The sequence below is a fragment of the Gymnoscopelus braueri genome (genome assembly GCF_963280865.1).
Source record: "Gymnoscopelus braueri genome assembly, chromosome: 24".
Classification (NCBI taxonomy): Eukaryota; Metazoa; Chordata; class Actinopteri; order Myctophiformes; family Myctophidae; genus Gymnoscopelus; species Gymnoscopelus braueri.
This window is the reverse complement of record NC_137626.1, coordinates 27,148,945-27,162,239: the sequence shown is the minus strand read 5'-3', so window position 1 is coordinate 27,162,239 and position 13,295 is coordinate 27,148,945. Positions and strand designations below refer to the sequence as shown.

The window sequence follows — 13,295 nt, the reverse complement described above, 5'->3', positions numbered from 1 at the left end:
ACGCCTCCCGGTCGCCTCTCCGTCCGTCACAAGAAAGGCCAACTATTTAGCGAGAAACCAAACGAACCCCCAAACAGCTGTTTGTTTGGTTAGCGGGGGTTGAAAAGGATATCTACGAGTCGACCATTAACAAAACTATCTATTATCCCCCCCGCTCCACCTTCCAAACTGGCCTCTCATCAGGACCGAGTTCAAAACCACAGTTGGACTAACGAAGGACCGCTGTCATTATGGCATGAGAGAGGTTCCCTAGCCCAGTCAGAGGGAAGGATGTGGTTTTTTGGAGTTTAGCGCCCCTCACGCTGTCCAAATCTAAATACATTTAAATGTGAGAGAACATGGGAAGCATCAACTCGCAGCTCCAAAAAGCTGGCGTAGAATATGACTTCATATTCTTTGTGAATAATGCACGTATAGTGACAACGAGGACCTTAAGTTGGAGACCACAGACAAAAACAAAAAGGCAATAAGTTGAGCAGCAAAACGTTGTTAATTTAAGACCGAGTTGGTCAAAGTTAAATTGACCAACATATTGAATATAATCTTTAAAAGCGCCAATTAGAGCCTATGTTGCTTAGTGGATCATAGAGTGGTTTAAATGGTGACACATGTTTTGCCAGGCCACGTGCTTCAGACAGACCTTTCAAAGCCTGGGGATTAGACAGAAAAATATGTTATCACCTTTGGGCTCAATTCAGAAAGGCAGAAGAATCCCAGAGATAAGCCATTGATGTTGTCATAGTTGACCATACACTGCATTAGCAGGACAGACCGGGGGTTCGGCTGAAATCAACCTTATACTGTGATTATTTATCCTTTTATCCTATACAGGATTTGAAGCACTGTTTGTTACCTCTCTCGCTTAAAGGACAACGTCACCATTTTCAACCTATCTTCATATAATTGGTCCGCACTAATGCTCATTATAAGATGGCACCATTTTTGTCTACTCACTCTGTCTCTCAGAGGAGGGCTGTGGACAGTTCAGAAACTCGCCTACCAGTGACATCATCGATGGGGAATCCAAGTTAATAGAAACGGCAGGCTTTCTATTCCTGGAAAGTTACAATGCAAAAATAAGTTGAAAATTGGTGAAGTCGTCCTTTAAGGTGCCCACATCAATAGCACCTCTATCTCCTCTCTGAACCGAGGCTAAACTTTTTGATGGAAAACAGTATCCTTTGCACCTCGACCACCACCCCCCCCCCCCCCCCCCCCCCACACACACACACACACACACACACACACACACACACACACACACACACACACACACACACACACAGACACAGACACAGACACAGACACAGACACACACAGACACTGTCTCTGTCTCTCCTCTGCCAATGTGTTTGGTTTCACCTCAGACAAATGAGAGTCCAGCTCATGTCTTGTGAAAATACACCATGGCATTGGTGTCTGGTTGGGAGGCGGCCAGTTGGCCTGTGATTGAAACCTGAGGAAGCAGACTGTACAGACTGGCGACACACCCAGCACACCGGTCAGGGCTAGCCCATTACCTACAGTATTTAGGTCATGACATACTTGGCCCATAGTCTTTGCTAACTGCTCTTTTGCCATCTTGGATGGCTAAGTTCAAAGACACTATCTACAAGTGGTTTTCAAACTTTTTGTGCCCCAGGCACACCAATGGGCATGTGAAAACCTCAAGGTACACCCGTATTCATAGTGAAAATAGCAGCTCTACAAGCTCACAATTCATTGCGATTAAGATTTTTGACCAAAATAGGTACACCAAGTTGAAAGTGGTATATATTTTTAGGGTATAGAATTTGCCTCTGTATTTGGAAATGGTTGTGCTCAAAGTACTGATAGTAAATTAAATAAAAAATTATAACTTTTTATACATCCATATATATTGCAATAATAATGTGTGGCTGTCAGAAAGTCCTTGGCACACCGGCACACCGGTCTGGAACCACTGGTGTAGATAAAGAACAGAAAACTAATAATTTCCTCTACCGTTGGAGTGGCTAACAGAGCCACCAATGACTTTCACTATTTCACAAATAAAAAGTCTTGTCTTGTTTTTCTCTGAAATGCTGGTTGCCTGCCTGCACAGGCAGCTGGTATCGTAGATAAGCCTCCCAGTCTCCCAGTTAAATTGACCCTCAGCTTAGCTTGGTGGCTGGTATGAATTTTCCGCCATGCATATAAAACAGGGCTCTAGTACAGGTCTGATTAAGAACAGCAGGGCTAAATGTTCATGGGGGCCACATGAGCAGACCTCAGGAGCTGTTGTCGGCTGCTCTGGAATCAGCCACAGGAAGGTTGTTCTTTAAACAGGAGCTGTTGTCGGCTGCTCTGGAATCATCTGCAAGTCAGGTTGTTCTTTAAATGTGTTGAAATGGACAGATGTTTCTGTCAGTGTGTTAAAATAAAGGCTTTAATTAATGTCAATAGTACACCTTGAGAGATCTTAGATTCCTTTATGTTGTCTTTTTTTTCATCCATTAAGTTGTATCATTTGATTTGATTTTGGTAGATAAAAGCATAATAAAAAAAGCGTTCCTGCAACATAAAATTAAAATAAATAGTCCAATAAATTACATAGCACCAATACATTACACAGCACGGAGCAAGTCACATGAACTACAAAATACAAAACACTTAAAACCACCTAAAATCCCTAACAAATATCAAACCATAGAAATGTAAAGTGCATCACTAGCGTGTAGTTTTTAGATTGAGCCTGACACACAGAGGCAGCTCATTCCACCCGTTATGATGCAATCGATATACTAACACACACACACGCGCACACATACACACACACACACACACATTTCACATGAAAACGAGTGTGTTTTTGTAAAGGTTAGATTCACGTGGACCTGTGCACTGATTTGTAAAACGATCTTGATCAAAGGGAAGGCCCGTTTCACCTTCCCTTTCCTCCCCCATTCCCAAAGATGACTCTGGTTTTGTGAAATTGGCTGGAGGGTTGGGGTGCGCTTGGATTTTTCTAATCGCATTATTCGCCACTGTTCCCCGTTTTCTGTCACCACTCCACTGCGTCCCTTTAACTCCCCTTTTCTCACTTTCAAGTTCACCTATACACACTTGACTTTGAAAGTGCTCTGTGTGAGTGCTGTATCCGCTGTGGCGTCCTCTATTGTTGTCGCAATAAATGACACGCCACACCGTGGAGATGTTAGCGTGACCCAGCGCAATTGTCTTCCCCGCAGCTTCCCAGAATTCCCACACCCCCTGATTCTATAGGGTTGAAATGTTAGACCGGCAACCAGAGACCGCTCAGATTTCTTGTTGCCGCCACTGTGACAGACTAAATGGGTCTCACATTTTAGTATGTCTTTTGTGCACAGGACTCTCTTTCTCATATACTGAGGTTTGACATTTATGTGAGCTACCTGTGTGCTATCCATGTTTAATAGGTTCTCAGAGTCACTCCCATTCTCTCATCTCTGCATCTGGCCACTGTCTCCTTAATAGATGCCTTGTTCACTATGCTATGCAGGGATTACCTCACATCACCTCTCATTTTCTCTATTCTCGCCAAAAAGAACAGATTTACAAGCTCACAGCAACGTGCTCTGAGCTTGTACAGCAGATCGGCTATTTTCGGCGACATATTTTGGTGTAGAGGGGGGAAAAGAAAGTGCTTATTAAGCTAATGTCCTTTTAGAGTGCATTGTGTATGTCTGAGTTGATCTTGGGCTGTAGTTTTAAATGAAGGATCCATCTAGCTTACTTTCTTCGTTTTGTCTCGTATAGCCCCCCCCCCCAGCTAGTTTCTATAGCATTACTGTCACGCTGCATTTCAACATGAGGCCCTTTCTCTCCCCTCTTTCTCTTCTTCAGGAGTCGTGCGTGAGCTGGCCCCCAAGTCTGACAGCAAGCTCAAGTCCATCTCCACCACAAGGCTCAGCCCCCAGCACCATCTGTGGTACGTAGGCTACGCTCACATGGCCCCAAACACACTCATGTCAAACCTCAGTACACCCTACAGTGGCATCAGTCAGAAAAGCCAGCAGCTAAAGCCTTTGTCAGTACCTCAAACATCCACCTCATGTAAGCAATAATTGCATATCACAACTTTCAAATCTCCTTCAGACTAGTACAGTAAATGCCAGACCATTTTCTTGCACCAGTCATTTTTCATTTTCGCACTGTGGTGAAACAATATTGTTCTATAATTGGTACATCAGAGAATTGCCTAGTGGAGCTAGTGATTGAATGGGAAAAGTACCAGACACCTTGAGTCTGATCCATTGATGTTGAAAGATGCAGAGAGAATACTTATTGTGTTGGCTGTTGTGCTGGCTAGGGGCTATAGCATGAACGGCCCCGTATCAAGTTTAGACCCCAATTATTGTGCCACAAATTTGCTGACACCTCTATGATGTGGTTCAATTTGTTAAGCTAATGTCTTTATGCATTCAACTTAACCACTTTCAACTGGCAGTGGCAATCCTATTTTGGGCATGTCATTATACGCGACAATTGTCAAACATAGAGAAAATAGCAGATCTACATGCTGTGATGCGTTGAGACCTTGTAGATCGGCAAATGTTGCTGTTCGTCGTACAACAAACGATTGCTGCTATTCAATTATTCTCTTTTTTCTGTTTATCTTTTGCTCTTTTTTACTGTTATTACTGCTGCACAAATGTGTAAGGAACAGGGCAGGAATTTCACGGAGGCCATGAAGACCATGGCCGCTGCTGCCCCTCAGTTTGGCATTATGCCCTTAAAAAATATGCCCTAAGGCCAAAGTGGCCTTAATGCCCTAACCGCACTCCCCTGCCTCTTTCCTGTCAATTCAGATACCAAGGGCCCTATTCACGGGGGAATTTGAACAAACCACTAATTAGGGATTTCGGACTAGGCAAGAGGCGTTTCCCCGCAAAATTCGGTATTCTATGGCACCCCCCTCACCCGCCAAACACCTGAGCTACCCGTTACATTATGCATAGGTGTGGTTTGGGCGTTACAATGATAAAACCAATCACCGTGCCAGAAGCCATTGCCTTTAAGAGAAGACTGCGCTAGCCGTCATCCCGATCCAATATATGCTCTAGCCTATCTACCTGTCTGCACTGTTGCCTGGTCTGATTATTATAAGCCACATTGGGCTTGTTTTCCTTCTTTTTCTTTTTTTTTATCCAAATACATTTTTATATTAATTTGTAGCCTATTGTGTTCACAATAAGCTTGTCATATTAGTCAGATCCGGAATAGTATATGAAAGCCATTTAAAATATGTATACTATTGGTACACACTGGCTGCTCCCAAATAATTAATTACATCATGTTGCGACAACGCTCCTACGTGGTACACAGACAAACAGTAGCACATGGGTATAATAAATTGGACAGTTTTAGGAAAGGTCTATAGCCTATGTACTCACGTTGGCTGTTATCGTTCTATTTCCACCGTTCTAATGGATTCCAGGGGTGTGTAAACATCTCTGAAGTTGCTCCATAGTTTCCTCTGAAGTGACGCAGTTAAAGTTAACTTACATCCATATTGTCCCGTTATCTTTCATCATCCACCTTTGTTCAGTAATCCCGAACAGAGCTAAACTTTAAGTTTACATCAATCAAAGCCTCTCAAACCCAGACACATTGCTGCGATGCGTATGTGCGTCGCCTACCCAAAATAACAGACATACAAGCTATCAACGGCGCTGCGTCATGTCGTGTCGACAGCTTACAGATCTGTTATTTTGGACAGCATACAATGAGGCGCGCGCGCGCCACGGAGTAGCCTATCACTAAACCAAAAACATTACATTACGTGGTCAACAACATACTAGACATGTAACTTGCTTGGAGCTTTTAATGCAGTGGTTCTCAACCTGTGGGTCGAGACCACAATGGAGCACCCAACGCCTGGCGAGCTTGTAGATCTGCTATTTTCACAATATTTATCTGTGGAACCGAGTCAAACAAAATGGGGGGGTCCCCAGTTCAAATATGGTTATTTTGGGGGGTCATGAACGTAGCGTTTACGCGGGGAATATAATAATAATATAGGCTAATATATATAATATAGGCTATAATATAATATTCACCCGCACGTCCCGCAGCATGGGTTTAATGAGACAGCAGCCAAAATGAAAATCACACTATGATCCGATCATCTTATAAAAAATGTAAGTGCTTAAGATTTTAGCCCAAACCCAACGGGACCCGACCCGGCCCGTCGGCACCGGCTGAGCCGGGTCTAAGTTTTTTTTACATCCAAATAAATTCACATATTAATTAATTTGTAGCGTAGGCTATTGTGTTCACAATAAGCAACTTGTCATATTAGTCAGATCCCCAAGAGTATATGAAAGCCATTTAAAATAGTTTATATTCCTACACAGCTGATGCCAAATAATTAATCAACAGGGCAGCGCAACGCTAAAGTAGCCTAGGTCAAATCAATCACTGTCTTGTCATGACGCAGCAGTAGAGAGCTCCCTTTAAAGTTTAAACCATAACATGACATAAATAATGGATCTTCAGAACTTTCTTCATGTCTTTTTCACCTCAAAATAAATGTTGGATTATTTCTTCAAATGAAAGCACAGGCAGCGGCCAGAAGGTAACATTTGATGTGATTTCTCCATTGCAAAAATGATTACGGTTATTCTATGAAACATATATTTCATAGAATAACCATAATCATTTTTAAAATGGTTATGGGGCAGTGTATATATTTATATAGCCCTATTTGCTCCAAGCTGTTTTTTAAATAAAATATAGACTGTTAGGGTAGAATGACTCCTGTTCTTAACGAATTACCAAGATTTAATGAGAAATAAGGCTTCTTTAGAAAAACGACTGACGGGCTGGGCTGGGTCTAATTTGTCAATTATTAGTCGAGCCGGGCTGAAATATTTAGGGGATATGAAAGCTCTAGTTAGTAGTTTGAAGTGCTCATGTGGCCTTAGAGTTGCTTCTTTTTGTTTTCATAGACCTGCGGACTGCGGTTGCTTATTTCTCTCCAAGGCTGGCAACACGGCTCATGGTCCAACGCACAAAGCCATTGTAGTGTCTGTGTGCACTTGACGGGTGATTTTATAAACCAGCGGGTGCTTCTAGAATCCACTATCCCCCGTCCCCAAGCCGTACCCATGTGTGTCTGTAGAATTGCAATGTGGGGGATATAGCAACAACACGCCCACGGGCACACCTCCACGCGCAAATAACGGCGTCGGCATAATGGTGACGGGTAGAGCAGGTGCTAGAATAACCTATTGGGGCGGCGCAGCTCCATTATCAGGTTAAGGGTAGCGTTGCGGCTGGGAAAACTGGCACAGAATAGAGCGGCAAGACTCTAACCCTTAACCCATTAACTCATTCAGTGCCACTCGACGTCTAAGACGTCCGTTGTATCATAAGCCCTGTGCCACTGGACGTCTAAGAATGTTCAGAACCCAAGATATCATGATTTGAAAATGTTCTGCTCCATTCACTTCATGTTTTACTTCTTACTTGAAAAAGGCTGTATCTCGGCTCCCAAGCACTTTTTTTTTACAATGAATTTTGGCTCTGGCACTCTGCCAGAAATAAGTCAGGCACTGAATGAGTTAAGACCTGAGGCCGATTCTACAAAATTCCTTCTAAATCAGTAGTTCTCACACTTTCAAGATTATAAAAAAAAAATCAATCTGTACAAGCTCGCAGCGCAAAACGCAAAAATCTACATTGCTTTTCCGGTTTTAATGGGTTAAGTTAAAAATTATTATCATTGTTTTAATTGATGACCATTTGGCCTTTGTGCCCTCAAAAAATGGACAACACAAAGGCCCAGTGGCCTTGCCCTAAAATAAGGAAATTTTAGGCCTAGTAAGTAAAACTAAATATTTGGGTTTACCCTTATGTACTTGTATGTAAGAAGTATCAATTGAATGTTGAATCTTGAATAGGGCTTACGTGGTGTGGTTAATAAATAGAAATTTGCTTTGTGTGCTGCAAGACCACAGAGCACTCCCGATATTTGCGCAAGACAAATCATGTCATCTGTGATCATGTCAGCGGTCACCCCAGGCTTCCATGTACCTCTCAAAGCCCTCGCACCGACCACAACACAGCCCAGAAGCTCAAAAGTCAACAATGTGTTAAACCAAAAACCACCATAAAGTATTATGATCAGTTCCATATCAAATAATAAGCGTCATAATTTTACCCACATGCTGATAGGAGGAAAAGACATCACTTCATGAAAACATAAATAAATGATAATACAACTGTGTTATTGTATACTGAAAGAGCCCGACCGATGCCAGATTTTTGGGTCCAATGCTGATCACGATTATTTTTTTTGATACAAATAAAAGTAATTTTATTGTGCTTAATTAAAAAAATAGCCGTCACAACAGGTCACATAGCGATATGTTGTGAGATTGTAGATCGGCTTTTTTGAGAAAAACAAAACAAAAACAGAAAATAGAATAAATAAAGTAAATAATCAAATAATGGCCAAGATATAAATATGTATAAGTCTTGTGATAGTTGTTCCCTGTGTGCTACTGCAGGCCTCTGGTGTGTGAAGACGCGCACGCTGACACGGAAGAGGGCCAGCTCCAGTTCTTCTATCTCCTGGCCTTCGTCCTGCAAGGTGAGCATGCTCCATACGTGCACGTACATACTGCACAAGTGCACGTAGACAAATGACTGACCGCCATCCTCTTTTCTTCCTCACATTTTTGCGTGGATTTCGTTTGTGTGGGTGTGTGCTATGACAAGGACTGCTCATATGGGTATGCGTGTGGTTTCTTTCTTTCCCCCTGTGCGCTCTGGTGCCGAAGGACGCTTATCTGCCTGTTTGTGCTTTGTGCAGACAAAAACATAGCTGCGGGCCACACAGCTGTAGAAGTTCACGGAATTTCAAGTGCTGCAATTGTTGCATGCGCTGACCTGCCCTTCCTTCCACTTAACTGTTGAGATGTCAGATCTGTCTCTCGTAAAGCCTGAGGAAAAGGACTGGAAATGCTTGTAACCAAAGCACACCTAGTCTAATCAATATTCAACAAACCATCTGAAGGGTGCTGTTCTAAAAATGTTTAGGAGTGTTTTTCTTTTCTTTTGGGGGTGTGGGGGGGGGGGGGGGGATTTGGGATTTTTTTCAGCCAAAGACTAGAATGAATCATTCTGTTACATTTAGCTGTCATTCTTTTTAGGTGGGCTGCGTAAATTGTAATGAGGCTGTCTTTGTTTATGTACAGTATGATTTATGTACAGTACATATATGTCATTGTCTGCCATGACTCAAAACACCGTATCCTCGTCAAATCACAATGCAAGGCCATACATTTTCATATATTGGCTATCTAACTCAATATCTGACTATGGTGCAGTTTGGTGGTCAAAGGTCAAGTGAGTGACATGGCTCAACTACTGCACTTATCGCAATGTGGCGTCCGGGGACGCCCAGGGGTCATTGTGGTGGTTCCAGGTGGTCCCCAGCTAAATGATTGATAGTTAGGAGGAAGCAAATGACCCTTACAAGTCCATTGGGTTACATTAGTACACTCTCAGGGTGAATTTACCACTGATGATTTTACAGTGTAGATTGGGGTCCCAGAGATTAAAGATCATGTCAAATGGGGATCCATGGCCTAATGCATATCAAAACTGGGGGTCCTTGAAATTAAAAAGGTTGAGAATCACTGGTATTTATTTATGTACTGTTCTTGTTCATCTCAGAGGACATCTGGTCTCCTGTGACAGTGCTGGTAACCCAGGAAACCCTTTACCTGCTCAGCGAAGATCACCAGTGGAGTAAGAGCCTGCCCAACCTCTCAGCCAGTGAGGACGGAGAACCCGGCACCGGAGGTTTCACCGTTCTGGAGAGCCAGCCAATCAGCTGCGTTAGCTCCGTCCACCTGTGGTCCTCGGACCCGTGCAGAATGGACATCAAGCTCTACGATGAGGTCAGTCCAAAAAGGGGTTTGAGCTGTGTGATTGGCTACGAATCAGGAAGCATTTACATATCGTCACTGTTTGGTAGAAACCTTGTATCTCCGTATTGTGTCACAAACGTGTCACAATGCGATGGTGAGTTGTAGATCGGCTATTTTTTAAATATTTTGCTTTTTTTCCCTATAATGACATGCCCAAAATGACATGAAAGTGGATTTTATAAATATTTAACCAATGAAAAATATTATCAAGAGCTTGTGACTAAATAATAACTACATTGGATCCATTGGAACGCAGGTAATTTTTTCCCCCGGTTTTGGACATACAAGGTTTACACCCGACAGCGATAGTATACAGTTAAAATCTAGAACCTAGTAGTGCCAGGCTGGACAACAGATACTACCAGTGACACTTAACAGTATTGACAGATATTATCCCAACTATTTTGTATCCAGCCCATATTAGTAACGTTACATACCGTATCTCAAAGATGTATTTGTCTCTCACTCATACAGTGCCTAAGCCATGTGCAGTGTTGGTTTGACATGCTCTGCAGACTGTGTTAACAATATATAATAAGCAAAATATAACAAAAGTATATTACAAGTTAAAAAGAACAATTTCAACTTGTAAAAAGTAAAACACCTCAAGGATATGTGAGTGCCTTTTGTAGATTATGATAAATACATGAATAAACCTTTAATAAAATAATTAGCTTTAATGTAACTACTAATAAACAGTAGAAGCAAAGTAATGTTCAAATGTAATTACATCAACTGTACATCGATCAGAGGATCTTTTACACACCATTTTCAGTATTTCTTTTTAAAATAGGTTTCCAATTAAGAAATTGCAAAGATTATTTATTATTCTTATTTCTGTAAATATTAATATTGCTGCTAGATTTAAGATTCCTGCATCAGCAGAGCCCTATTCCGAATTAGCTGACACAGTTGTTAGATAGAATTGAAATGTGAAAATGTACAATTTGGGCAAAATCTATGCATGGCGTCCTACGTTAATTAACCTTTCCTTCATGTTTAATTGTGCGTCCCTGTCTTGTTTGGCCCTGGCAGATTGTGAAGCAGGAGAAGGTATGGTGCGTACGCTCGGAGGGCGACGAGATGATCCGGGGTCTGCTGGATTGGGTGAGGGCGCGGTGGGAAGCCATGTTCGGCGTCAAGCTCACCACAAGCATGCAAGACACCACGACATGACGAGGCACAGGAAATAATGTGTGTTTTTGTGTGTCAGTAGACTCAGTTCAGTGAAAGATGTGGGCTTCTATTTTTTGATTTTTCATCGCACACCCTGGTTACATTATTTTTATTGTCCGCATTTGTCTTTTGCTTTTATGCCAAGTACTAATTATTGCACTCGCCAACGGGGTGGGCAAGCACATAAACTTTCATATCATCGTCTTGTAAAGACACCACCGAGTGAACTGTTCAAACACAGAAAAGGAGTGCGCCTTTGCCTTAGTTTGCTCCCAGCTGCGACCACGTTCTAAAATGGAAATGCATATTTATGCGATACTGGAGCCTCGACCTAGAATGAAGCAAGGTTGGGTGCAGAGGACGGAGTGAGCTTTCAGTGTTTCAGGGAAAGGCATTTACTGCCATTGTTACTAATGTAAGTGTGTGTACGCCTGTGTACGTGAGTGCGTGTGTGAATTTGTTCCATTCCGGCCTTTAAGTTTGATTTGTACGTTGTATGACAGTGTAGAGTGCCGGAAATAGCCGATCTACAAGCTCACAACGCATCGTGCTATGCCGCACTCACTGTGAGCTTGTAGATTTGCTATTTGCGGCTCTGCAGACTGTGGCCCCACCGGCCTTGGGGTGCAGTGAGTTGTGACATCACGCGCTCAACACAAGCTTGGGAGTTCAGTTGCCATCCGCCCAGGTTTTCTTTTAACACACATCTTTTCCATCCAATGAATCAGGGTCTTATAGCACTGATTCTCAACATCTGGACCGGGGCCCACAAGGAATCCAAATGAACCCTTAAGGCGGTAACACACCGGCAAATATGCGAATATACGCAAAATTCGGACTCGTTCCGAATAATTAAAATACGCTTTTTTCGCTCCGCGAAACTGGTGTGGAAGCTTGCATTGACTTTATAAGGTTTTTAAAAAAAACGTATTATTCACATGAAAAGAATCTCCCCGGTGTGTAAGGACCTTTACAGGTCTGTAACAAATGGTTTCACACTCTCAGAGTTGCAGACCTGTAAGCGTCTTTTTGGACCCCCTGGTGGTCCCCAGACCCAACGTTGAGAACCAGTGTCTTATGGTACAATAGTGTACAGTGTGATTATATATATGAAACAGGATGCTAGAAGGGCAAAGCTACACAAATTCCTGGTAGCCACACTGGACACAGGGTTTCCTATGGGGGGAGGCGGTGTTCTGGAAACTACTGGAAAATCTGTTTGATGACAATTTGGGGGATTTACTGAAAAGGGAAGATTTGCACGAAACATCTGGAAAAGTATTAAGACATATATATTGTCAGACTCGATGTTATTTAGGGTATAAGGTATAGAAGGGAAAAGATACCATAAGCAACTGCTAATGCATAGGAATCATATCCAGCTTGTGGTTGAAGGTTTCTGACAGTGTTTTTATTTTCTTTTGTTCTTTCTTTCTTTTGTTTGTTTGTTTTGTTCTCATAAAATTCAGAACAGGGAGACATTTTCAAGTAGATTTGTTGCAGATAATAATTGTTTACACAGGAAAATCCAGAGGGTTATTTTAACTCTGAACTTCAGAGTTAAATTAAACACTGCATTTAAAGGTGTACTGTTTTAATGTCAGCAATGCTGTTGATTTGTGTAACCGTGTGTAACATTTAAACGTTTGTAACTGTGGGCTGCTATTTTGTGGTGTGCGCTGCTAATGCTGTCTGTGCTGCCATACAGAACCACCCAAGCTCAGCATACAGGCATGTTAAAATCCAAATTGAAGAAACAGTGTGTACATGGTAGCTTAATTTATTTGTTAACAGTGTTTGTTTTCATAATACAGTGTGTAGACTGTAGATCAAGCAAAATTTGTTTTGTTTTTTCTACCTTTTATACAAATAAAACAATCTGATGTATAATTGAATTCATTAAAATGTATTCTGTTATGTTGTGTGTTGTGTTTGTTTATTTATTTACAGACATCCTGGCTCTATTACAACTAAGACATCAGTGATAGGGATGCTTAGTTTGGGTTGGTGTTGAGAGCAGTTAATGTTAATTTTAAGCCCCAGTCCCAGAATCCAAACTAGGTAAGTAGTCACTAGTCTCTCATGCCATTTAACTATTCCACAATCTTCAAATGCTACACAGTCTCATAACTACGCCCCCTGAAAGCAGCACACAGGAAGCTGTTATCGTTCATTTTT

The 13,295-nt window shown here is 42.0% G+C and overlaps 1 protein-coding gene across 1 annotated transcript in view; it reads left to right on the top strand.

Annotated features, from left to right (window-relative positions):
• Positions 1-12,993, top strand: part of stk11ip (serine/threonine kinase 11 interacting protein) — a 55,943-nt gene extending 42,950 nt beyond the window's left edge. The window contains exons 25-28 of the mRNA XM_080422972.1: positions 3,844-3,928; positions 8,514-8,596; positions 9,685-9,911; positions 10,977-12,993. Of these exons, the coding sequence (XP_080279098.1) occupies positions 3,844-3,928; positions 8,514-8,596; positions 9,685-9,911; positions 10,977-11,117 (536 nt within the window). The 3' untranslated portion in view covers positions 11,118-12,993. The remainder of the gene's footprint in view (positions 1-3,843; positions 3,929-8,513; positions 8,597-9,684; positions 9,912-10,976) is intronic.
• Positions 12,994-13,295: the final 302 nt, after the last annotated feature.